This window comes from Ursus americanus, chromosome X (assembly GCF_024610735.1).
Source record: "Ursus americanus isolate L20-20 chromosome X, mUrsAme1.1.p, whole genome shotgun sequence".
NCBI classification, from domain to species: Eukaryota; Metazoa; Chordata; class Mammalia; order Carnivora; family Ursidae; genus Ursus; species Ursus americanus.
In genome coordinates, this window is record NC_142164.1 from 58,536,185 (window position 1) to 58,563,921 (window position 27,737).

The 27,737-nt window shown below is 36.6% G+C and overlaps 1 protein-coding gene across 2 annotated transcripts in view; it reads left to right on the forward strand.

The window, feature by feature from the left end:
• Positions 1 to 13,043: 13,043 nt before the first annotated feature.
• The window catches only part of BRWD3 (bromodomain and WD repeat domain containing 3), a 212,246-nt gene continuing 197,552 nt past the window's right edge, over positions 13,044 to 27,737 (forward strand). Inside the window, exons 1-6 of one of the 2 annotated variants that reach the window (XM_087859782.1) lie at positions 13,044 to 13,366; positions 13,489 to 13,547; positions 13,749 to 13,778; positions 14,188 to 14,247; positions 24,655 to 24,805; positions 26,413 to 26,511. In XM_087859782.1, coding sequence (XP_087715908.1) covers positions 13,336 to 13,366; positions 13,489 to 13,547; positions 13,749 to 13,778; positions 14,188 to 14,247; positions 24,655 to 24,805; positions 26,413 to 26,511 — 430 coding nt within the window. In that variant the 5' untranslated portion in view covers positions 13,044 to 13,335. The remainder of the gene's footprint in view (positions 13,367 to 13,488; positions 13,548 to 13,748; positions 13,779 to 14,187; positions 14,248 to 24,654; positions 24,806 to 26,412; positions 26,512 to 27,737) is intronic. The other variant, XM_087859783.1, reaches the window with a different exon arrangement.

The following is a 27,737-nucleotide window of genomic DNA, read 5'->3' on the forward strand; positions in this document are numbered from 1 at the left end:
AATGAGTATTCTTTGGTTCTGGGGTGTAGTGTTCTATATATATCTATGAGGTCCAACTCATCTAGTATGGCATTCAAAGCTCTTGTTTCTTTGTTGATTTTCTGCTTAGGTGATCTCTCTATTGCTGATAGTGGTGTGTTGAGGTCCCCAAGTATTAACTTTTCTTTATCTATATGTCTCTTTATTCTGGTTTAGAGTTGGCTTGTGTATCTTGCTGCTCCCCTGTTGGGGTCATATATATTTATAATTCTCATATCCACTTGTTGGATACATCCTTTAGGAATAATATAGTACCCTTCTATATCTCTAACTATAGTCTTTAGTTTAAAATCCAATCTGTCTGATAAGATTTTTGCTACCCCAGCTTTTTTTTGAGGTCCATTGGCATGAAAGATGGTATTCCATCCCTTTACATTCATTCTGGATGTATCTTTAGGTTCAAAATGAGTCTCTTGTAGACCGCAAATGGATGGGTCATGTCTGTTTATCCAATCTGCAGCCCTGTGTCATTATGGGAGCATTTAGGCCATTTATATTGAGACTAATTATTGAGAGATATGATTTTTTTAATGTTTTTTTATTATATTATGTTAGTCACCATAGAGTACATCCCTGGTTAGTTGCGTATATCACCCAGTACACCATGCAATACGTGCCCTCCTTACTACCCATCACCAGTCTATCCCATTCCCCCACCCCCCTCCCCTCTGAAGCCCTCAGTTTGTTTCCCAGAGTCCATAGTCTCTCATGCTTTGTTTCCGCTTCTGAATACCCTCCCTTTCTTTATCCCTTTCTTCCCCTACTGATCTTCCTAGTTCTTATGTTCCATAGATGAGAGAAATCATATGATAATTGTCTTTCTCTGCTTGACTTACTTCACTTAGCGTTATCTCCTCCAGTGCCGTCCATGTTGCAGCAAATGTTGAGAACTCGTTCTTTCTGATAGCTTAGTAATATTCCATTGTATATATGGACCACAGCTTCTTAATCCATTCATCTGTCGAAGGGCATCTCAGTTCCTTCCACGATTTAGCTATTGTGGACAATGCTGCTATAAACATTGGGGTGCATATGGCCCTTCTCTTCACTATGTCTGTATCTTTGGGGTAAATACCCAGTAGTGCAATGGCTGGGTCATAGCGTAGCTCAATTTTTAACTTTTTAAGGGACCTCCATACTGTTTTCCAGAGTGGGTGCACCAACCTGTATTCCCACAAACAATGTAGGAGGGATCTCCTTTCTCTACATTCTCTCCAGCAATTGCTGTTTCCTGCCTTGTTAATTTTTGCCATTCTAACTGGCATAAAGTGGTATCTTAGTGTGGTTTTGATTTGAATTTCCCTGATGGCTAATGATTTTGAACATTTTTTCATGTGTTTGTTGGCCATTTGTATGTCCTCATTGGAAAAGTGTCTGTTCATATCTTCTGGCCATTTTACGATTTGTTTATTTGTTTCTCGCGTATTGAATTTGAGAAGTTCTCTGTAGATCTTGGATACCAGTCTTTTATCTGTAGCATCATTTGCAAATATATTCTCCCATTCCGTGGGCTGCCTCTTAGTTTTTTGACTGTTTCCTTGGATATGCAGAAGCTTTTTATCTTGATGAAGTCCCACATGTTCATTTTATCTTTTGTTTCTCTTGCCTTTGGAGACGTGTCATGAAAAAGGTTGCTTTGGCCAATGTCATAGAGGTTGCTACCTATGTTCTCCTCTAGGATTTTGATGGATTCCTGTCTCACGTTGAGGTCTCTCATCCATTTGGAGTTTATCGTTGTGGATGGTGAGAGAGTGGTCAAGTTTCATTCTTTTGCATGTAGCTGTCCATTTTTTCCCAGCACCATTTATTGAAGAGACTGTTTTTTTCCACTGGATGTTTTTTCCTGCTTTATCAAAGGTTAGTTGCCCAAAGAGCCGAGGGTCCATTTCTGGGTTCTCTATTCTGTTCCATTGGTCTATGTGTCTGTTTTTGTGCCAGTACCATGCTATCTTTGTGTTTTTTTTTTTAATGATTTTTTATTATATTATGTTAGTCACCATACAGTACATCCCCGGTTTCCGATGTAAGGCTCGATGATTCATTAGTTGTGTATAACACCCAGTGCACCATGCAATACGTGCCCTCCTTACTACCCATCACCGGTCTATCCCATTCCCCCAACCCCCTCCCCTCTGAAGTCCTCAGTTTGTTTCTCATAGTCCATAGTCTCTCATGTTTCATTCCCCCTTCTGATTACCCCCCCTTTCTTTATCCCTTTCTTCCCCTACTGATCATCCTAGTTCTTATGTTCCATAGATGAGAGAAATCATATGATAGTTGTCTTTCTCTGCTTGACTTATTTCACTTAGCATTATCTCCTCCAGTGCTGTCCATGTTGTAGCAAATGTTGAGAACTCGTTCTTTCTGATAGCTGAGTAATATTCCATTGTATATATGGACCACAACTTCTTAATCCAGTCATCTGTTGAAGGGCATCTCGGCTCCTTCCACGATTTAGCTATTGTGGACATTGCTGCTATGAACATTGGGGTGCATATGGCCCTTCTCTTCACTACGTCTGTATCTTTGGGGTAAATACCCAGTAGTGCAATGGCTGGATCATAGCGTAGCTCAATTTTTAACTTTTTAAGGGACCTCCACACTGTTTTCCAGAGTGGCTGTACCAACTTGCATTCCCACCAACAATGTAGGAGGGATCCCCTTTGTCCACATCCTCTCCAACAATTGTTGTTTCTTGCCTTGTCTATTTTTGCCATTCTAACTGGCGTAAGGTGGTATCTCAGTGTGGTTTTGATTTGAATTTCCTTGATGGCTAATGATTTTGAACATTTTTTCATGTGTCTGTTAGCCATTTGTATGTCTTCATTGGAAAAGTGTCTGTTCATATCTTCTGCCCATTTTATGACTTGTTTGTTTTTCGTGTATTGAGTTTGAGAAGTTCTTTGTAGATCTTGGATACCAGTCCTTTATCTGTAGTGTCATTTGCAAATATATTCTCCCATTCCGTGGGCTGCCTCTTAGTTTTTCTGACTGTTTCCTTGGCTGTGCAGAAACTTTTAATCTTGATGAAGTCCCATAAATTCATTTTATCTTTTGTTTCTCTTGCCTTTGGAGATGTGTCATGAAAAAGGTTGCTTTGGCCGATGTCGTAGAGGTTGTTGCCTATGTTCTCCTCTAGAATTTTGATGGATTCCTGTCTCACATTGAGGTCTTTCATCCATTTGGAGTTTATTTTTGTGTATCGTGTGAGATAGTGGTCAAGTTTCATTCTTTTGCATGTAGCTGTCCAATTTTCCCAGCACCATTTATTGAAGAGATTGTCTTTTTCCCACCGGATGTTTTTTCCTGCTTTATCAAATATTAGTTGCCCAAAGAGCCGAGGGTCCATTTCTGGGCCTCTATTCTGTTCCATTGGTCTATGTGTCTGTTTTTGTGCCAGTACCATGCTGTCTTTGTGATCACAACTTTGTAGTACAGCTCAAATCCAGCATTGTGATGCCCCCAGTTTTGTTTTTCCTTTTCAACAGTTCCTTGGCGATTCTAGTCCTTTTCAGGTTCCTTAAAAATTTAGGGAATATTTGTTCCAGTTCCTTGAAAAATGTGATCGGTATTTTGATCGGGATAGCATTGAAAGTGTAGATTGCTCTGGATAGGATGGACATTTTAAGTATGTTAATTTTTCCGATCCATCAGCATGGAATATTTTTCCATCTTTTTGTGTCTTCCTCAATGTCTTTCAAGAGTAATTTATAGTTTCTAGAATATAGATCCTTTACGTCTCTCATTAAGTGAATTCCAAGGTAATGTATGGTTTTTGGTGCTATTGTAAATGGGATGGATTCCCTAATTTCTCTTTCTTCGGTCTCATTATTTGTGTATAGAAATGCAACTGCATCTGAGCATTGATTTTGTATCCCGCCACATTACTGAATTGCTCTATAACTTCTAATAGTTTGGGAGTGGATTCTTTTGGGTTTTCCATATAGAGTATCATGTCATCTGCGAAGAGAGACAGTTTGAGTTCTTCTTTGCAGATTTGGATACCTTTGATCCCTTTTTGTTGTCTGATTGGTTTTGCAAGGACTTCTAGTACTATGTTGAATAATAGTGGCTAGAGTGGGCATCCTTGTTGTGTTCCTGATCTTCAGGGAAAGACTTCCAGCTTTTCCCCATTGAGAATGATATTTGCTGTAGGTTTTTCATCGTTGGCTTTTATGATCTTGAGAAATGTACCATCTATTCCTGCACTCTGAAGGGTTTTAATCCGGAAAGGATGCTGTATTTTGTCAAATGCTTTTTCTGCATCTATTGAGAGAATTATATGATTTCTGAATTTTTGTTTCTGGATAAAGTCTAAGACACTGATAGATTTGCTAATGTTGTACCACCCCTGCATCCGAGGGATGAATCCCACTTGGTGATGGATAATCCTTTTAATGTACTGTTGGATTCTATTAGCCAGGCTCTTGTTGTTTAGGATTTTGGTGTCCATATTCATTAGGGAAATCGGTCTATAATTCTCCTTTTTTTGGGGTCTTTGCCTGGTTTGGGGATCAAGGTAATATTGGCCTCATAGAATGAGTTTTGTAGCTTTCCTTCTGTTTCTATTTTTTGAAATAGCTTTAGGAGAATAGGTATTATTTCTTCTTTGAATGTTTGGTAGAATTCCCCAGGAAAACCGTCCAGGCCTGGAGTTTTATTTTTTGGAATATTGTTTATCACTGACTCAGTCTCTTCATAATTAATTGGCCTGTTTAAAAAAACCAATATCTTCTTGTTTCAGTCTTGGTAGTTTATGGGTTTCCAGGAAGGCCTCCATCTCTTCCACATTGCTTAATTTATTGGCATAAAGCTGTTGATAAAAGTTTCTAATAATCCTTCCAATTTATTGGTGTTGTTTGTGACCTCTCGTTTTTCATTCATAATTTTATTAATTTGGATCCTTTCTCTATTCTTTTGGAAATGTCTTGCCAGAGGCCTGTCAATTTTATTAATTCTCTCAAAGAACGAGCTTCTAGATCTGTTGATCTGCTGTACTGTGCTCCTGGTTTCTAATTCATTGATTTCTGCTCTAATCTTGGTCAACTGCTTCCTCGTGTTGGATTAGTTCTCTCCCTCTCTTGCTGTTCCATGTTCTTGAGGTGAGAATATAAAAACTGCATTTTAGATTTTTCTGTTCTTTTGAGTGAGGCTTGGATGGCTATGTATTTCCCCCTTAGGACTGCCTTAGCAGTATCCCATAGGTTTTGGACCATTGTATTTTCATTCTCGTTGGTCTCCATAAGTTGTTTAAATTGATTTTTGATTTCCTGGTCTATCGAATCCTTCCTAAGTAGGATGGTTCTTAGTCTCCAAGTGTTTGAGTCTTCCAAATTTTTCCTTGTGTTTGAGTTCCAATTTCAAAGCATTGTGGTCTGAGAATATGCAGGGAATAATTTCAGTCTTTTGGTATCAGTTGAGACGTGTTTTGTGTCCCAGAACATGGTCTATTCTGGAGAATATTCCATGGGCATTAGAATAGAATGAGTATTCTTCGGTTTTGGGGTGTTGTGTTCTATATATATCTATGAGGTCCAACTCATCGAGTATGGCATTCAAAGCTTTTGTTCCTTTACTGAGTTTTTGCAAATGTGTTTTGTTTATTTCTGATAGTGGGGTGTTGAGGTCCCCTACTATTTTTGTATTTTTATCTATATGTTTCTTTATTCTGGTTAAGAGTTGGCTTGTGTATCTTGCTGCTCCCCTGTTGGGGGCATATATATTTATAATTGTCATATCCACTTGTTGGAAACATCCTTTAAGAATAATACAGTGCCCTTCTCTGTCTCTAACTATAGTCTTTAGTTTAAAATCCAATCTGTCTGCAATGAGAATTGCTACCCCAGCTTTCTTTTGAAGTCCATTTGCGTGAAAGATGGTATTCGATCCCTTTGCTTTCAGTCTGAATGTATCTTTGGGTTCAAAATGAGTCTCTTGTAGACAGCAAATGGATGGGTCATATCTTTTTATCCAATCTGCAACCCTGTGGCGTTTTGTGGGAGCATTCAGGCCATTTACGTTGAGACTGAGTAGTGAGAGATATGATTTTAATGATGCCATGTTGCCAGGAAAGTCTTTGTTTCTATAGATTGTGACTTTCTGTTCTGTATCACTCTTGGGGCCTTCTTACGTTTATAGAACCACCCTTAATATCTCCTGTAGGGCTGGTTTCGTGGTTACGAAAACGGTCAATGACTGGCGATTCTGGAAGGTCTTTATTTCTCCATCAATTCTGAATGACAGCCTTGCTGGATAAATCCTTGGCTGTATGTTTTCCTCGCAAGAGCTTTAAAAATGCCCCCCCCCAACCCTTCCTCTCATTTCAGGTCTGTGTAGACCAGTCTGACATAATCCTGATAGTCTTGCTTTGGTACGTGAGAAATTTCATTGCCCTGGCTGCTTTCAATACTGTATCTTTGTATCTAATATTTGCGAATTGCACTATGACGTGACGTGGCGCAGGTTTGTCGTGGTTGAGCTTGGGAGGGCTCCTCCCTGCCTCTTGGACACGAATGTTTGTTCCTTTGCTAGATTAGGGAAGTTTTCAGCTACAATTTGTTCAAATATCTCTTCTAGACCTCTCTCTTTCTCCACCCCCTCGGGGATGCCGATGATTCTGACATTGGAACGTTTCATTGAGTCAGTAATCTCCCGTAAGCTACATTCTTGAGATTGGATTTTTTTGAGCCAAGTTTCTGTTTTAGCCTTCTCTTCTACTAACCCATCCTCCAATTCACCCATACGTTCTTCTGCCTCATTTACCCTGGCCGTCGGAGCATCTAGTTTTGACTGCATTTGATTTATAGTATTTTTAATTTCTGCAGATTCGCTCTCATTTCCACCCTTAGAGATTCTATATTCTCATTAATATTTTCGTTAATATTTTTTCAAGTACACACATCATCTTGAGCAATGTTACTCTGAACTCCATTTCTGATAATTTCGTTATATCCATATCCATTAGTTCTGTGGCAGAGGCCATAGACTCATTGTCTTTTCTTTGCTGGGGGGGATTTCTCCTTCTCGTCATTCTGATGAGGAGAGATTGAGGGGTTGTCCAGAGCCCAAATTATTGCCAGGACCCACTCAGTGTGCACTTGTGTTATAGGGATCTTAGGGATGTGGGCTTCTTGATTTTTCAGCCTGCCTTCTGGGGTAGGTGCCTGCCGAGCCGATACTCAGGCAACCCTGTTTGGGTAGGTCTCCCTGTCTCCTGAGAGGGTTATGGGGTTGGGCACACTGTGAGCCGGTGTTTCCAGGCTTTTGTTCTCTGGTGGCTTTCCGTGGCGGTTTGCTGTGCCTCTTTTGAGAGTCAGAGCAGCAGTAGCGGAATCTCAGCCTCTGTCTCAGAACAGAGGAATCGCAGACCACTCTCCACTGGGGTTCTGGCCACTTTAACTCTGTTTCTGTTGGTGCTGCTCAACCCTGCAGCGTCCAGGGATGTGTGCCCCACAGATGGCGTCCCAGCCCTCACTTCCAAGGCTGGCACATCTCTGTCCTTTGTGTTTCTCACAGTGCCAGCCGCCAGCTGCCTTGCGTGCTCTAGAGCTCTGTTTCAGTGTGGTTCGCAGGTGCTCTGGAGCTCTGGTTTTTAGTCTGGTCATGCCCGTGTTCCCTGGCTCAAGGTCTCAGTCTGCTCTCTCGCAGGTGCCAGTCTTAGAGTCAGCCTGCTCCCCAGTGCAGGTGGCTACTGCTTCCTGGCGCTCGAGCGCGGTGGCTCCCTCCCCCTTCCGTTTATCTTCAGATATCTGTGCGCGGCTTCACAGCTCCCCGCTTCATACCTCAATACTCATTGCTGGATATGTTCATTTGTAGTGATCCAGATGTATCTTCCTGTGTCTCAGGCTGATTCCGTGGATGTTCAGGATGGTCTGGTACCTGTCCAGCTCAACTCAGGGGACCAGCTGAAAAAGGGGACCCCTACTTCTCCGCCATCTTAACTCCTTCCTCACAATCTGATCCATTCAAATTTGAGTTCCTTTGAAGGGATATTTGTTTAGATCAGTGTTTGAGATTTGCTCTGATCTCAGGATGGCTCTTTTCAGATGCCTTTCCTCTATTTCTCTCCATGAAATAACGTTTAAGGTTTCGCGTATAATTCAAATGGGTATCAATTTCTTTCCAGTTACATTTTGCCACTACCTTCACTGTCTTTTAGAGTACTCTCAGGCTTAAATTTCTTCACAACCTCTTGTAAATAAAGTCAGTTCCTATGGGGAAAGATTCATAGTTCTCTCTTCTAGGCCCTCCTGCTTTCCTAGTGCAGATTCTCTGAGGTACAGCTCTGGTACTGAGGGCCAGCATAGTGGCATACTTCTCTATGACATCCCAGCTTTTGGAGATGAGTGCTTAGTGTAAGAGGTATGCAGCAGACTTAGGTCTCTTTGCCTTGCCTGTCTTAGCATGCATTTCCTGTGCCACATTTTGGTGCAAAGGTAATCAAGGCCCCAGTATTCTTAGTGCTACCATGTCCCATATATAGCCTTGTCACAGAAATGGCAGCTGGGTGAAAGAATGATGCCCACCATGTCTTGGCTGCACTGGATCAGAACTTAGCCTTAACAACAGTTAGTTGGGGGAAGTATGAGAAACACTTATGTTCTGTGCCACACAAGAAGATAGCCCTTCAACTTAGAACTAAGGGGAGAGGAAGCCATATATTTTTAGTTATTTTACTCTGCAGTGGAGTTTCTCCTTAGATAAGTTTGTGTGGGGGGAAGGAGGAAGTGGTTCTTCATTCATATACCATAAAGTTTCATTGTTTCTAAAGTTTTAGATTTTCTTAAATATGTGCTTTTTTTCATTTATTTTTTGCCATTTTAAGACCATTTCTAGAGATTTTAAATGGTTGTTTATGTTTTGTAATTTCCACTAGTTTCACTGGGAAGCTTATTCACAAAACTCTTCACGCTGTTATCCTGGAAGTAGAATCTATCCATTCACATGTAATGCTGTTATTGAAGTAGTTGGATTTATGTCTATTATTTATTTATTTTTTCTATATGTCTCATGTCTTTTTTTGTCCTATTCTATTCTCTCTTTGCGTTAAGTAAATATTTTCTAGTGGAACTTTTTAAAATTATTTTTTCACTATTTTTTAAGTTATTTTCTTAGCAGTCCTAGGGCTTAGGATATATCTCTTAGCAGAATATAGTTCACTTTTATACTAACTTAGTTCCTTGAGATACAGAAATGTTACTCCTGTATAGTTCTATTCCCTCTTCTTTCTTTTTTTCCTATTTTTATGCATATTATATCTATTTAATATGTTAAAATATATTAATATATCATAATATATGTGATATATTTAAAAAATCTAAGAATACATTATTTTAGTTATCACATTTTATAAACTTTTAAGAAAATGAGATAAGAAAATAGAACTATTTATTTATACAGTTTATTATATTAATCTCCTAATTTACCACTTCCGTCCCTCCATCTCAAGATTCCCTACTTTTTAATTTCTTTTTTTTTTGTCATACTAGGGATATTTGCTAAATTTCAAACTTGGCCTTCCATTAACATTATTTTTAAGGAGACAGAATAAAATAAATAATTTTGGGTTTAATTATGTCCCTTCCAAAAGATATGTCCATTTCCCCATCCCCAGTATGTGTGAATACAACTTCATTGGAAAATAGTGTTTTTGCACATGTAAATCATTCAGGTTCTTGAGAGATATTATTCTGGATTTAGGGTGGACCTGAAATACAATGCCTGGTGTTTTTATAAGAAAGAGGAGAGGGGGTTTTAACACAGGGACACACAAGTAAGACCATATGAAGATGGAGTCTGGAGTTAATGCTGCCACAAGCCAAGGAATGCCAGGAGCCACTAGAAGCTGGAAAGGGCAAAGAAGGATTCTCTACTAGAGATTTTGGAAGGAGTGTGTCCCTGCTGATACTTTGATCTTAGATTTCTGGACTCTAGAACTATGACAGAACAGACTCCTCTAGTTTTAAGTCATCCTGTTTGTGTTAATTTGTTATGGCAGTCCTAGGAAACTAACACACCCAATCAGGCAAACATTCCAGATTTGTTTCTTTGTAAATCCATGTTTGCTTTCATTTATGAAAATTTCCTTCCCCACCCAATTAAGCTTTTGGGCACAGGGTTAATACTGGTGACTTTAACGGCAACGAAGTAATTCAAAGTATTTGGCTTATCACAAAGAGCAATGAAAACTTTTTATGTTAACATATACATTCTAATAACTTTCTTTTTGTCACCCTAGTAATTAAAGTCAAGAGAAAAGCAAGGAAATTGTGCCAGTTTATTGATTTGCTGCTTATCATCTCTAAAATTCTCCCTTCTTGACTGCTCTATGAAAATGGATCTGGGACAGTTATTTATTTATTTATTTATTAAGATTTTATTTCTTTGACAGTGAGAGAGAGAGGAGAGTGAGAGAGCACACAAGCAGGGGGAGCAGCAGGCAGAGAGAGAGGAAGAAGCAGGCTCTGTGATGCAGGGCTGGATCCCAGGGCCCTGGGATAATGACCTGAGCAGAAGGTAGACACTTAACTAACTGAGCCATCCAGGTGCTTGGATCTGGGACATTTAAGTATTTTTCTTCTGGTCAGCTAGAACTGAAGCGTTGTCAGTAGATGGAACTGGAAATACAGGGCAGGAAGAAAGGGTTTTGCTTCCTGCTTCTGGCATTTTTACTGGGTAGGCTGCTCCCCCAGCTTGTGCAAATTTCTCCTGTGCCTTTTTCCTGCAGTGCATTGTTTTGGTAGCACTCCCAGCAGCTTCCCCTGGCACTCTTCTTCTGGTGTCTTTGTAGTAACGTCCTTCTGGTGATACAGTTCCTCATGAACACATTTTTCAGACACCCTAGAAGACTGATCCCAGGGCAGAGTTCCAGTGACTTCCAGAGGTTGTAGTTTCAGCAAGTTCCGCCCACAAAGTACCACAGCAACTTTCCTGTCATTTAATGAGTCTTGTCTGGCTTTATTCTCTCCAGCCAAGTCTGGATCTTAGCCCTAAGTGGGAAGTAGGAGTTGAGGGTACTATATCTTAATTCTAGGGGTAGTGGCTATTTTAGCTACTATTATATTATATATTTGCTATTCCTATATTTGTTAGAGTTCTCTTTACTCCTTACAAGATAATCCCTCATTACTCCAATCTCCTGTTATTGTTAATAATTTTGTATCTTAGACTTTCTTAAAAGGCACATAGTAATTTGAACTAATTAGTAATTTGTAGTAATTTTCCCTTTTGATTGCACCCAGACTGATACTGAGGTGATCACTGGAATAACAATGTCCTAGAAAGTTTGAAATACAGTATGAATATATTCACATGACTTTTACAGCAAGCAATTCCTGTGAAGTGGGCACAGCAAGTACTATTACATTTTACAGATGAGGAACAAGGTTCACAGAATACAAGTAAGAATACAAAATCATATAGTCATTTTTATTATCTGTAAAATGGGGATGACAATAAAACCTACCTCCTAGGGTAATTATAAAGATTAAATGAGGTGAAGTATATAAAGTGCTTAGTGCCTGGTAGTGGCTTGATAAATGTTAACTGTTATATATATTATACTTGACTTGTAAAAAATATTCAATCTGGTGCTTTGCTAAACTTTTTGCAACGAGTTGTCTAGGGCTTATATATTTTTTCCATATATATATTTTTTGTTAATGGCATTTTTCAAGTACTATAGCATAACCACCAAAGATGGGACTATCATATCACAATTACCATGTGTAGTTCTTTCTTTCTAAGGGGAAAACACGGCCAGAGTGAGAGCTAAACAACCTAGTGTATGATTATATCAGCATAATGCAATTCTAGACCAACTGTGATCAATGGCTAAACTCTGAGTAAGGAAACCAAATTTCTGAGAATCCATCACTAAACTTAAAAGGTAAACCTTCAAATTTGATTATTTTAATGAATGTAAATAGTACATGCAGCTTAAACATAATCTCTGGTCTCATCGGGTTCGGTTTCTATTAATTACTTTTTCTTTGGTCAAGGCTTGAGGTGGGAACAAAATATTAAGGAAAAGTAGAAAAGGAGACTGTTTATTATATAAGTATCAATTATTCTACAAATCGTTTAATCACTTACGATTTTAGTAACTAAATACTGAAAGTCAGTACTGTACTAAAAATTTAGTATTAAAAAACATTGTCCCAGAGCTTGCATACAGATTTGTAAAAATACATAAAACCACCTTGCATATAGATATGTAATAATACATAAGAATCCATGGTTAATGTAAAATACTTTGACAGAACTTTAAGACACAAATGAAAATTATCCTACAGGAATGAGACAGATATTGCAGGTGTTAAAGTTTCATGAGGGAAAAATAAAATGCTTGATATCTGACAGCATATTCCCCTCACAATATCAGTTGTTAGACCTGGTCCTTATAACAATATGAACCCTGCACTCTGGACTGGTAAGTAAAACATTTTCATGTGATACAAAAACCATTTTAAAGGGAAGCAAGTGTGGTGACATAGGGGCTCCTTTTTCTCCCTCGGTCACAAGATCTTTCAGTGGAGGGCCTCTTTTCAGTGTAGCGGCAAAAAACCAAACCAAACACCAAAACAACAACAACAAAGCCTATTCGGTGACGGGAAGAAAAATAAAGCAGCAGAATCAAGTAAGCCCCTCACTTGTCCCTCCCGGCAACGCCAGAGCGAAAGATCCTCAACAGAACAGAGCCCGACTGCCCTCGCAGGAAAGGAAACACACTCAAGAGCTCTCGGAGGAGAACGCCACCATGGAGTTCTACGGCGCCAGCCAGAGCGTCGGCCGTGATTAGCCCCTCCCCCTGTTTCCGGGAGCGGTAGCTAGGCAACCGCCGGCCTCAGGGAGAGAGGAGGATACTCGGTTGCGTTAGTGCCCCTAGCGGCGAACAGCGAGCGCTGCAGTCTCCTCTTACAATTTTTACCCTCCCCTCTCTCCACCCCTTTGCCCCGTCCCCCCACCCCCGCCGCCACTTCGGCTCCTCCCCTCTCTTCTCTCAGGCTCGCTAGCTCGCGCTCGCTCTCGCTCACTCTCGCTCTCTCGCTCGCTCGCTCTCGCTCTCTCTCTCCCTCCTTCCTCTCCGCCTCCTCTGCTCTTGGGCTAGAATATCTATGGGTCGAAACGTGATGCGATGAATCCAAGAGAGACCAGAGAGACCGAAACTAGGACGAGGAGTGGGGCGGAAGCGGTGGGACTCCTGGGCATGGGGGCTTCACCACAATAGAGGCAGCGCCCCCACCCGCCCCCGCCAGCTCCTCCGGAGCGGAGCCCCCAAACCCCCTAGGGAAAAGGATGGCGGCGGCACCTACCCAGATCGAAGCCGGTGGGTAACTGTGTCTGGGGGCTAAGGAGATGGGAGCTTAGCGCGAGGGCTGTCAGTTTCTTTTGAAAAAGCTTCTGTTTTTCTTTACCTCCCTCTCAACCCCTTTTTCCCCTCTTCCACAGAGCTGTATTACCTGATTGCTAGATTCTTGCAGTCCGGACCCTGCAACAAATCCGCTCAGGTGAGAGAGCGAAGGAGATCTGGGAGTCGTGGGGAATGGTCCCAATGGGGAAATCGAGGCATCGGGTGTGCGGTTTCACTGAGGGTGAGGGAAAGGCCGGCCTTGACTAGTCCTGCCGTCAGCGGCTGCGTTCGAAGTGGGGAGGGAGGATGTGTTGATGGCCCGAGCTGCTCCTCATATCCGTGTTTCCCTTTTGCTCAGGTGCTAGTGCAGGAGCTCGAGGAGCATCAGGTACGGAGCCCCTTCGGGAAGACGTGGGGAGGGCTGGGGTGAGACTGGAGGAAGGGGAGGGCAAGTCAGGGGCGGAGGACAGGGGCTGGGAGGGAAGCTTGGATCTGGGCACTCATAACTGTTGTCACTGGAGTGAACCAGCTTCTTCCCTCAAAAGGGGCGGATATCGCCGGGGTCTTAACTCGCCCCCTCTTTATGACCAAGGGAGGCGGTTTTTCAGGATTTCCTCCCCCTCGGCCTCCTCCTTCCTACACTGGACTAGCTTTGAGGCAACAGCTATCGGACCTGGAGAAATACAGACACCAGAGGGTCGGGGACCAGGACCCGGGTTGGGTCGGGTTCATTGGGAGCCAAGGCATGGCCTATATGGTTTGCCCACCCCCCACCCTTTCTTTTCTCCCGGCCCCAGTTGATTCCGCGCCGCTTAGACTGGGAGGGAAAAGAGCACCGAAGAAGCTTCGAGGATCTGGTGAGTAAAGTTTTCATTTCAACTTAATCCAACTCTTTCTCCACTCCCTCCCCACCTTGTTCCTCCAACCCGCTCTCGACCCCTCAGCCAACACTGCTCTAGAGCTCTGTGCTGGGCCGTAGAACGACTGCCCCTTCCCCCCTCCCTGCCAGTCGGAGAAAGGGTACCTTGCCCTCCCCTTGGTTTCGCTTATTTCCACTCGGAAACTTTGCAGAATGTGAGTTAGTTATCAGAGATGCCGTTTTGTGGATTATGAATATGTTACAAACATTGAGAAAGGCCCATTGTAGGGGGAAAAGGGAGAGAAACCTGGGGGTTATCTTGGGGCACGTACTAAGGACTGACGTTGGCCAATGACAGCGTTGGTAACAGCCCAGAGTTCCGGATTAGTGGAAGAAAACTGGTTTCTGGTTGGTCCTGGCTTGAAATACGGGAACTGAGGCCAGGCTTAGTCTTTGGGCGGGGGGGCGGGTGTTACGGGGGAGGGGGCTAAGGAGGGGAGTTAACCGACCCTGGATTGGGCAAAACGACACAATTAAAAATAATAGGAAGCATCAAGCGAATTCCAAAATTTGCCGGTTTTAGGTAATCGACTACCGAATCAAAAAGCATAATTATTGTATCTATCACGTTTTAGAAAATAGCTCATTAAATCATTAGATCGCATTTCTGCAGATACATTTTCACTAAATAACAACTGCGGATTATGACCTTTTTGAGAATTGATGAAACACGATTTGGGGTTTAGAAGAGATAACAATGGTTATATTTTTAAATATACTTTAGTAAAGGACCAAAGGCATTGGATTGACTGTGTTGTTTCTCCTACAAATATAATTCATAGTGTCCATGCACTTCTGATCAGCATTGACACATACAAAAAGGTGATGTTTTTTATTTTGGGGAAGATGTCCCCTTGCGTTAGCCTCTGGTACAGTGAATTGGAAGGAAATGAAAGGAGAAAGGGGTGGTGTTACTGAAATCTAAATTCAGCTATCTTTCCTTCAAATAAGATCCAAATGGAGGAAAATGAAAGTTAAAGAAAGTTGAAGGGGTATGGTAGACTCTAAATATAAATAAAATGATTTGATAATACAATATTTAAACTGATTTAGTGTTCATTTGACAATTTTTATATTACAATAATGAGGCCATGTTAATAATTATTACTAAATAATAATTTTAGTTTGCTGTTTTATTTTTTGCAAATCACAAAATGGTGTAATAATTGTAATATGGATAAACCCCACCGCCTATACTATTAATGGTAAAAAATTCTCAGGTGGATAAAAATTATTTTGGAGAAACTGCATGTATTATCATTGTATTTAAGTAGTCAGACTTTTTGTTAGACTGAAGTCCTGCCAAAAAGGGGGCAAAACGGTGCCTACCAATAACTAAACACTTTTTAACTAACTAATGTGGTTTTGAAGATAGAGTTTTATACTGAGATATATTGAAGATGTTTTCATTTATATTTGTCTCTGAACAGACCATTTTAAGCAAATAGCAAAAGGAAACTTAGAAAGCTTTTTTTAAAGAAGAAAAGCTTTTTAAAAATTACTTGACAGTGATAAAAAGCAAATGGACATCAAAATAATTAAAAACAGTCTACTCACCACAAATACACATAAAAACAAAGCAAACCCCCCCAATCCAGTTTATTAGACTTTCTTTTCTTATATTATAGAGGCATATTTTTACATAATGTTAATCAATGTCCATTATATATAAATTACTCTTCAGAAGAAGATAGTACTAATTTATGATGTTACCATCTAGATACTTAGAGTGAGTTTTTAAATACTTTTTAAATCTTTTGGTGGCTTTAATAGGTGAAATAGCCTCTAGTTGATTTAATTAGCTCTTTTTTTTTTCATGATTAGTGAGGCTTAAATTTTAATGTTATTTTTTAAATTGTTATTATCTATTTGTATGTCTCTACATATGCCTGATTTTCACATTTATCTTTTAAATTTATTGTTTTTTTAATATTTCCTTACACATTTTTATTTTTATATACAGAATTTCATCTATTGTTTGAACATTGTCTATAGTGTAGATAGTGCATCTTTTTTGTTTTTAATTTAATTTTCGTATTGTACAGAGGTTTTTATTTTTCTGGGATCCAGTGTTTTTAGGAATATTATATTTTGATAATATGGACCTATTTTAAGTCAAATATCTGTTCTGTACTTATAGATTTCTTTGTAAGGGAAGATGGGCTAGGGCTAAGTGAAAATTTGAACAGAAGGAAAAGAAGTATAGTGGCTGAGAACTGAATGTGCTGTGTTAGATTGATTGGTAGACGTATTAGTTGTATAGTTGCTTAAAATTATTTCACATTGACCTTTGATTTTGTGTGGCTTCATTGTGGAAGAGATGGGTTTTTTTTTTTCCTTAGTGTAGGTATTTTTTTAAATGCTGTTAGAACAATGGATTTATACAATGTGATCTTTGATTTAGCTACATGTTTCAGGTTGAAGTTTAGGGCAAGTATAAATAGTAAAACCTTATATGTACTTACAGTATTTATAAGTAGTATAATTCTGTATGTTAAATTATATAGCAGTACTTCAAACTGAAGGTATACTCGGGGATGAGAAAGGAAAGAATACAATGCATGATGAAGAGGTAAAGGATTATAAACAAGGATATCAAAATACTGAATTAAGATTGCATTTCCATGTATGCTATGTCTATGAAACAAAACTCCTGCCTTTCTGTCTGTATGTGTACTTTCACTTAAATTGTATGTGCTGCTTAACTTGATTTATCCAGAATAATATTAAGATAATAAGTTGGATTTCTTCAACACTTCATTTCTGTTACTATTATGCATTCTAGAAATCCCTCTTTTTTCTTTCTTAAATCTGATTTAGTGTTTTACTTATAATTTGGAACAAAAGGAAAGGTGGTATTTTGTTAAAGCTATTAGTAGGCAAGTATTGACGTATTCAGATCTGAAGTACCTTTTAAAATAAGAGCCCGTACATGAAATGTTTGTCAGTTTATGTTGAACTGTAAGGTTTTTGAATATGACATTCAAAATAAAGCATTCTAAATTAACTTTCAGAATTTTAAGTAATGATACAGGGAGAAATTTGAAGTCATGGTGAGTGTTTTTGAAGTTTGATCTGGACATTTTTCATTTCTGCTTGACTCTTATTTACAACGTAATAGAATTAGATTTGCTTCTTACAATTCATCTTATGGTAGATAATTTAAATAATTACAGATGTCTGTTCATTTGTGTTGACCCTGTTGAATTGTTGGCTATTTTATTGCTTCCTCCTTGGTGCTTTATTGGGGACTACAAACATAGTAATGAGGGGTATATGTGTATGTGTGTGTTTAAATGAAGTTTTTGTTAACATACAAATTTTATATATTGAAATTGTGACTTCGAAACTTTTTTGAAGGCATGTTTTAATATTTTTTAATGATTTTAAGGGGACTTGTATCATAAGACTGAGCCAAAGGCATAACTGTCTTTAGGTATGGTATATATTTTTACATTTATTCAGAATTTTTCATGTATAGAATTGAAAGCCCTAATTACTGTTTTCATTTAGAGTAACATAGATTGTATTACCTTCATTTTATATTCAACAGACTTGAAGCAATTTTATGCTATTGAAAAGTTTATCAAGATTGTATCTCAGTTACTATCTTAAAAAAATTTATACATCTATGAAGATATATATCATTACAAGAACTTGCATCTGCTTATAATATTTGCAAGTTTAAAAAGTGCTTTCACATTATCTCATTTGATGCTCACCAAGTACTTTAAAATACTGTATTTGAATTCCTGAAATACCTGTATTTTTTCTTACCTTACCCAGCTCTTGTTCTCTAATTACTAGTAATAGCTTAAATTGTCTATTAGAACAGTAGAATGATTTTTGAGTGCTGGTGGCATAGTTATTGCATCTCTAAGTGTGGAAGTAGTTTAAGTGTGTGTGATTTATTAACTGCTATGTGGATGCACAGCCATAGTTAGGAAGAACAGAATGCATCATGGGAAACCAAAAGGCTTGTGCTGCTCAACCCCGGTGTGAATATAATGCTAACTGATAGGTCCAAGGAAACTAGTATTCCTCACTTTTCATTTGTTTGAACCATATGTACACTTTTGCTTTCTGTAATATGTTGGTTTTAGCTATTTGTCTGGATTGATCATTGTCTTTTTTTCACACTTTGGCTCTAAGAACATACTTTCAATGATTAAATTCCTTTTGGAGATTTATCATTAGTTCTAGAAAACTGGTATCTCAATACAAATGAGATGGCATCAAGAAAGTGAAGAGAGCTGCTGTTACGGAGTAAGAATTAGGGTTGGGTGAATGTTCCTTATAAAATTTTGTCCTGAAAGCATCTTTGTCAATTTGAATATTAGTTTGTGTGTTTTTCTTCTTGGTTTACTGATGTTGATTACTGATTGATTAATAAACATTTTTTTTGTAGAGAGCAAAAAGTAATTTGAAGTCAATTTAGTGTTTGGGTCAAATTTCAGAGATGCCCTTGTTTGACATTTTTCATAAAGGATTTTGTGAGTGGTAGAAAAGATCATAAGATTTAGTTGGGAAGATAGTCTTGCTGAGTGACCCTGGGCAAGTTACTCAACCTCTCAGGGGTTCAGTTTCCTCATATATAAAATAAAACCCCCTATCTATTTTACAAGGTTGTTTTGTGAACCAAATGAGTTAAATATAAAGAATGCATTTTGTTAATTGAAAATGCTGTGCAAATGAATTGGTTACTGCATTTTAAAAATAGGACATAGAGGTTGAATGGAAAATGGGTATCTAAAGAACTGTGACCCCAGAATTTATGTGTTCACAGCTAGCTATAGCTATATGTTCACCACCTCATTTTCCTAATATTTTTATAAGGTGAGGGGCATATAAAACAGTACCATTGGAAAAAAGTATTTAAAAAGTGTTAGAATTGAACCAAAATGAGTGCTTTGAAGTGCATCTCTATTAACTCAAACAAGAAATGATTGTTATGTCAAAAGATGCTTAGTGTTATTTGCATTTTTATTAATCAAAGAAAAGTACCTTAGTATGATATTGGTGTAGTATTCACTGTTTTTTAAGAAGTGGAAGATAGGTCTTTCTGATGTGTCTTTGCAGGGATCCTCAACCCTTCTGAGTGATCTTTTCTTATCCTGAACTTATTTCCTATACGTTATTGATGAGTAATTTCTTGTATTTTAAATTGCCTTGTTGAAGATGTTTTCTCATGACCTTTAATATCTACCATAGTACTTTATAGTAATCTGGCCCTCAGTTATTGTTTGTGTAATTTTCTTAACTTTTTTTAGGAGTATTTCATGATATATATTTCTTAGGCTTATTTAATATGCTAGCTGGAACTAAGTTCCTTTATTGGACCTTTCTCTACTGAGAAACTTCCAGCATGTGGGTGGGTCCCTTGTCCTTGTCCTGATACTATCTGCCCTCAAAGTTATAGTACTTTTGGTACTTGGCTACGGTACTGTAACCCATAGAATATTTGAGCCTAGGTGGGTTACTCTTGGCTGTCTCATTCCTGAGAAAATCTTAAAACTAATAGAAAAAGAAATGCTGTGAACAATGATAAACATTTTCAAAGAAAAGTGATAGGAAATCTTAACACTTTGTAGCCCATTGTACAAATCAGTGTATTATTACAGTAGAAAAGCCTACCTGTTTTAAACACTTTACTATATAATATTGGATGATTGCAGACATTTATATTTTACTGAAAGGTATCAAGAAGAAAATATTAGTTTTTTTGTGTTTTCTTCTAGTCTTATTTTTTTGTATGTGTATTTTTTCACATCAAAATCAGATGATACTCTGAGTTTTTTTATTACTTTCTTTTAACTTAACGTTATGGAGGAGAAGCTTAAACATTGAGGGATATTATGTGTTAGTCACTGTGCAAAGTACGTTTACTGGGTAGGGGTACCTTTCTATTTGCCTGGAATGCCTTCCCTTCCTTTTATCTGTCATGTGAATTTTCACTTAGCCTTCAAGTATGAAATTAGACATGAACCCCACCCCTAGGCTGAAGTAGGTACTGTATTTCTTTGCTTCTCTGAGCTCTTTGTACTACCTCTAGGTACTTGTACTTTGATTTGTTTTATTTACAGGTTTGTTTTATTTACTAGTTTGTTTCCCCCACTGGGACCGTGGGTTCCCTTAGGGCAGCAGTTTAATTGTCTTCCCCTCTCATCTCTATACATTAAATGTCTGAATGAAATACATGAGTGAATGATTTTGTTTTTGTTTTACAAATCATATAAGGTAGTTATCATTACTCCCTGTTTTACAGATGCAGAAGGTTAGGCTCTCAGACTGAGTAGCTTTGAAGGTCACAGAAGTAGGAACTGAGGATGGTGGAAAAATTAAAATCTAAGTCCTTTCTGCTATATCACACTGCCAGAAGGAGTAACAGCTAGTAAATTTTAGAACCTGAATAATCCAGGCTTCCAGACTTCAAAGTACCATGCATATCTCTATATTATACTTATATTGATGTATTTAAAGCCTTGCTGTATTTTTCAAAATCTATTTTGTTTCTGTCCCTAAATAGAAAAAAAATCATGTGACTAATTTTTATATGTGCTTCTCCCCCCATCCTTCCCACACCAAAAAAAATAAAATCTCAGATAAAATGTTATATTTCACTTACCTGTGTAGTCATGATCTTAGAAAACGAAACACAGGAAAAATTATCACTTTTATTTGTTTTTTGGAGTTATCCTATAATTTCTAAAAGCCAAAGTAAAAATGTCATTATTGCTATCTGAGAATTAGTATTTCAAATGTAGTGCTTGGTATGGGCCTGGCACCCTGAAGTTAGGTACCTTTTGCATTTTATTCAATTCACAGCTGGATTCCTTTTAACTAATTATGATGAGTAGGATCATTTCCGTGAACTCTCTGTTCTTCTCACTTGTCATAATAATTCTGAAGTTTAGTAATTCAATTGTTGGATTTCCTCTTTAGGTCAGCCAGTCTTCCTATCAAGAAGGTTTATAATCTAGGCTTCATTTAATTTCTTTCAGTTTATTTGAATTTATAGTTTTATTTTTTTGCAGGCTTTGTGTTAGTTATCTTCATGATTTTTCAGTTGCCTTAATAAGACAGTTATAGGAAGAGCAGTGGACAGGGAAACCCAGATTTCTGTACATTCATTGTGACCATCGGACTTCACTTCTCTGGGTGTTTTTCTTACTGTAAGATGTGAAGTTAGGCTAATAATGTGTAAGGACCCTTCTAAATCAAACATTCTATAATTTAACTCCTTGGAGCTGTTTTACAGAATAATATAGAAGTTTGTATTATACTCTTGAACTTTGTTTTTAGAGAATGCTTTTCTTCTGCAGATATCGAAGTACTTGTTATGTACTTGTTGGCCAGAGAGAAAAATGTGGTTAAATAACTGAAATTAGAATATTTGAGCTTTAATTGAAAAGAATGGGTTATAATATCATGTTACAAATTTCATAGACTATTTTAATACATACTTTTAATGTTACTTTTATTATATATCACATTTTATTCATACATAATTCTAATATAGAATTTTTTAAAGACTTAAAAAAGTAATTACTGAGGGTAGCTAAGAGTTCTTATGCCAAAAAAGATGACCTTTAAAAAATTTCAACTTCAATCAAAGCAGATGGATTGAAATAAATGTTGAGTACCACTTATAAGTTCTGAAATTTGATTTAGAAAAAACTATTATTGCAAGAACTGAGCTGATACAGTCTGGAAGCCTGTTGATACTGTTTAAAGGAGACACTAGCATGTTCAACTCAACTGTATTGTTATTACTGTTGTGTTGATAGAATATGTTTATCTACTACTGTTTCATAATCAAATTTTTATTGATTTTAGACGAACGGACTTGTTGAATGGGACCACTTAGAAATTAAGCAGTTTCCAATTGTATAGGGTGGAATTCAAACTTGTAAAATTTATTTTATAGCTTATAATAAAAATCTTCAAGGGGGAGAACTTGGGTATAGATAAGCCTTGTTTTGGTGGCTTAATTAATGACTCTGTATTTTAAAATTATTACTGAGGAATTGATAAAAAGATTTATGTGATTGGCTGAAAATCAAACATCATTGTTTCTATAAAATGAAGTAGCCAGGTGACTTAAGATGTCAGTTTAGGATATAGTTCTGACAGATTTTCTGTAAGAGGGTGATTCTAAAAATTCATATTAGAGAATTATTTTCTGGAATATATGTGGCTAGATATATTGCAATTTCTAGGCAGGTGAGTAACTCTTGAGATGGTTACGGGATGAAAAAAAAAAAGAAAATTGATCAAAAAGAAAATGCCAGTTAAGGAGGGCACTTGTAATGAGCACTGTGTGTGATATGCAACTGATGAATCACCAAATTCTACCCTGAAACTAATAATACACTATATGTTAACTAACTTAAATTTAACTTAAATTTAATTTAAAGAAATAAACCAACCCCCCCAACCCAAACAAACAAACAAACAAACAGAAGAGAAAATGCCGGTAAAGACATGAACTACTATCCTATGTAAAGCCTTCACAGTGTTTACTTGATAAAAAAACTAATGGCTGATAATGGAAGTAGAGTATATCTGAGACAGTGTTGGTGGGGAAAAAAGGCATAAGCTATTATAGATGTTCATATGCAGTATATTAAAGCTTTTTTCTTTGAGGTACATATCTTTCTGGGGTACTAAGTATACTTTCCTGTAGGCATATTTAGGAAATGTTTTAATGTGGAGGGAATGAATTACAAACTAGGATTTAAGGATATCATTGTAGCTAATACATTAAATTGAATCATCAGCTGCTTTGACTTTAGTGTTACCTGTATGTTTTACTAAGAGGTGGTTCTATGTAGTTACTTGCTTCCAAAGCAAACTAGAGATGTGAGAAATAACTGAAAGAATTTGCTTGATCCTTTGTCCCAATCCAGAAGCTAAACCATGTTGACATAAGTATAAAAAAATCAGGCTTGGTTGTCATTCTTTCTGAGCATCATGATAGTTCCCAAGACCTGTGTATTTTGGTAGATTAAAATTAATTTTTGCTGGGACTTAAAAAAGATAATTGGCAGGGAATAATTTTTAAAAACCATGATAGAATCCTAATTCACAGAATTCCGAATACATGTTGGATTGTAGTTCTTCAACGTATGTTTTCTAAGAAAACAAAAAAGGTACCTTGATAGGAGAATCTAAGATTTTTCCTCTGTGAATTCATGTAGTATTTCCTTTAGACGGGCTTTACTTTGGTTTTTTAATGTTCATTGATTCATTGAACAAATACTTACCACGAACACACATAATTTCTTTTCTCATGGTGATCATTAGGGATGATTTACAAAATTATTCTTTTATGTTGTGTTGTTCTTGACCTGGTGATAATATATTGATGTGAGGTCCTATACACACACACACACACACACACACATACATACACACACACACACAGAGTATATATTGGTGGATATTATGGTGTATATATGGTAGATATTATATATATGTATTTACATTTTTATTTATATTTTTCATTCTTTCTCTCTCCCTTTATGTCAAGATGAGAATGTAGATTTTTTTTAATCTAAGGATTTTTAATAGTTTAGTTTTCTGTTTGCTCCTTTAATAATTAGGTATTTATGATACGCATCAGGGACTTGAACATTAGCTTAGATAAAAAATGAACAGTTTTGTTGTTTAATTTTCTTACCCCTGTATACATATGTTTACCATCTTCAGAAATTTGCTTGTGTGTTTTAAAAATGAATTAATGTTGTGATGAATTTTGAGTACATAGCTTGGTTATTTAGAGCATAGTATTTATAAAAACATTAATTGAATACTGTTTTGGAAACCAGTTAACTTTTTTAAGGAAAACCAGTTCTGCTTTATTAAGCAAATTTGTCCTGTTAATCCTAAAGGGATTTAGGTGAGAGTTTGATGCAAGTAATACCTTTTCTTTATATTCTTATCATTTATATAGAATCTAGATTCTCTGATTCTTGATCAGTTCATCACTACTGAATAAATCAAGTACTAGTAGAGTTTACCCGTTGTCTTTGTACTTTAATTTTAGGCATGCGCACTTTTGCTGTTTTGCAACACTTATTTCATAAGATTAACAGCTAAGCAAATGATTTAATCAAGGCATGTAAAAGTAAGTTTGAGTGCCATGTCATTTAAATGTTATTTAGATGTGCTTAATTTTTGTAGCTGTTTCTTTAATTTGGTTAAAGTATTAAATATTTAAAATGTTATTTTCCTGATCCTGTATATAAAAATTACACTTTGTTCCATGATGGAATAGTTTGGTAATGGAGTAAATTATGTTTTTAAACCAAATTGGTTTTCCTGTTTTATTTATGCTTTTTAGGTGGCAGCCAATGCACACATTCCTCCAGACTACCTCCTTAAAATTTGTGAGCGGATTGGTCCCTTACTAGATAAGGAGATCCCTCAGAGTGTTCCTGGGGTACAGACATTACTAGGTGTTGGTCGGCAGTCTCTGTTACGGGATGCTAAAGGTAAGATTTTAACAGTTTTCACAGAAAGAAGTGGAGAACAGCATATTTTTATGTTAAGTAAATGTTCCCATGCTTTCCTAAATACTAATTTTCTTCTAGTTTTTCTTATTTTGCCAATCTTATTTTCTTAGTGTACAAGTAAATGTTTAGAGGCCTAAAAGAAGCCCTCTGCTATAAAACAGTGAATACAGTAGAGGTAAAGAATATAAAAATTTCTTGTAATCCTGTGGAATAGAGCTCTTAAAGGATCATTGCTCTGATTAAAGTACAGTATGAATGCTTAAAAGTCTTTCATTATGTTTTTAATATTTTTAAGTATTTCAAGTCTTTATATCATCCTAATCACATTGTATATTTTATAACAGGTAGATGAAAAATGATGCGTAAACATTTATATATGATATGTAAAAATTTTTATAATTGAAAATATTAAAAAAATATATCAACCTGTTAGTGACTGTTCAGTAACAGTTTTTGTACTCCACTGTTTTTCAGTCTTAAAGATTTTCCCCAAAGTTTTTCATGAAACCCCAATATGTAAAATATATAAAGTAGTATTTTATGAACATCAAATGTGGAATTAGGCATTAAGGATGCCTATTAGTGTAATAAATACTTCAGGTCTAGCAACTAATTTGTTTTGTTTTATTAGCATCATGTTTTTTAAAAAAATATATCTCATTTTAAAATATAAAGAAATTCTTCAAATCAGTTAATTTGGAAGTTTTCAAGAGAGCAGTAGAGGGGTGCCTGGGTGGCTCAGTTAGTTAAGTGTCCAACTCTTGACTTCAGCTCACGTCATGATCTCAGGGTTGTGAGATTGAGCCCCGTGTCAGGCTCTATGCTTGGCATGGAGCCTGCTTGGGATTCTCTCTGTCCCTTTCCCTCTGCCCTTCCCTGCGTCAAAAAAAAAAAAAAGAAAAGAAAAAAAAGAAAAAAAGTAGTACAATATTTTTGTATCACAGTTGAATTATTAGGAATATTTCACATTTACTTGAGTTTTTTGACATAAACATAAAGATAAAAAACATAACTCTTTATAGTCATTTATTATCTGATATGCAATATTTTTACCTGTTATGACACAATTGGCAGGCACTCTATAACTGACCATGAACCAAGTATAAATGTTTCTGAATTTTACTTGTGCTGTAGTCGTAACCTTGCTTATATAGTTTTATATAAGTAGAATTATATAAGCCTACAGATCAAGAAGTTCCAATATAAAATTAAAACCTTATTAATCCATGATATATTTATGTATGATTTAAATACACGCATATTAAAGTTTTAGTTCTAAATCAGCACAGAAATAAAATATCCTGGTGTTATATTAAAGTGTTGTTGCTTAACAGTCATCATACAGTTTATAACATGTTTAAAAATACGCACGTTATTTTTTATTGTGGTATTAATAGTTAAAAATATATTCCAACAAAAGAAATTGAAAGCAGACATTTACCTCTGAGGTACAATTTAAAAAAACAGTTCTATTTCTGTCTTTCTTTTTTTTTTTTAATTATGATATGTTAGTCACCATACAGTACATCATTAGTTTTTGATGTAGTGTTCGATTTCTTGACTAACTTTTGAATCTTTTTGAATAGACTGTAAGAGTACACTATGGAATGGGTCTGCTTTCGCAGCTCTACATAGAGGCAGACCTCCAGAACTACCTGTAAATTATGTGAAACCTCCAAATGTGGGTGAGTAGTGTCCATGTGACCTATGAACATATTCTTGACTTGTTTCTTCCTGAACTCATTATATGGCCAAAAATGGGTACCAGAATTAAATTTGAAGTATAAAGAAGCTGCTTACATTCTTGAGGGGTTTCATGGTTGGTTCAACTATTTTTAAAGCATTTTTATTTAATGTAATTATGGTTTTTGGTCTCGTTTTCTTTATTTTCTTTCTTCTTTTTCTCTTTCTTTCTTTCTTTCTGCCTTCTTAGCAGAAACATTTCCTTTTTTTATATACTATACGTGTTTTTAACCATATGGTTCTGTGTTTACACATCTATGTGCTGAGCTTAAAGATTTTACAAGGAACTATGTAAAGATAACTTTCAGAACAAAACAAAATACATTCTGCTTATATCTGTTTGCTAAACATAATGATGTGATCAAGTTTATATGTCTTCATTTAAACAAAATCATCCTTCCCCTTTTTAAAGTTTACTGAAATTTGCATGTTCCATTCAGATTATTCCTGGGGTGTCTCTGGCCAGACCATTTTGGAGAAATACTACTAGTGGTTTCCAAGGAGACCTAGGTACAAAACCATTTGTACTAAAATTTAACTCTTAAAAAGAATGTATAAACAGCTAAATGAGTAATTGACACTCTGCTTCCCTATTTTCTTACTCTTCTAAAAATTTATTTTATATAGTGCCTAGGGCCTAGAGAATATTCCTTAAATTAAAATTGAAAAATAAAAATACTTTTTAAAAGGAATACTATTTTATATAATAAGCTTATAGAAGTTATTTACCCCAAGAGGGGTAAAAATTTAGGCTAGAAATAATTTCAAAAGTTATTTAGACAAAATTATTGATAAAGATTCATAAGGTTTATTGAAGTAAATTAGATACTTCGGTACACATTACTAACAATACTCTTCCATAGCTGGATGTTACTGGGTGAAAAGGACTACTAATTTGGGTCTAATTGGACATGACATTTCTAACATTTTTTTTTTCATTTTCAGGGGTGGTTTCTTTACCCTTTAGAATTTTCCAGTATTCACTTTTTCCCTAAAGCTTTATTCATAATTAACTTATTGGCTTAAATTAAAATGGCTCTTATTATTCATTCATTTATTTATGTTCAAAAGATATAAAATTTTTAACCACACTATCAACATTATTTGTAATGCTTTATACTTCTTTTAGTGGTCACATGTAAAGTGCTGAAGAGGAGCATTTAGAGTA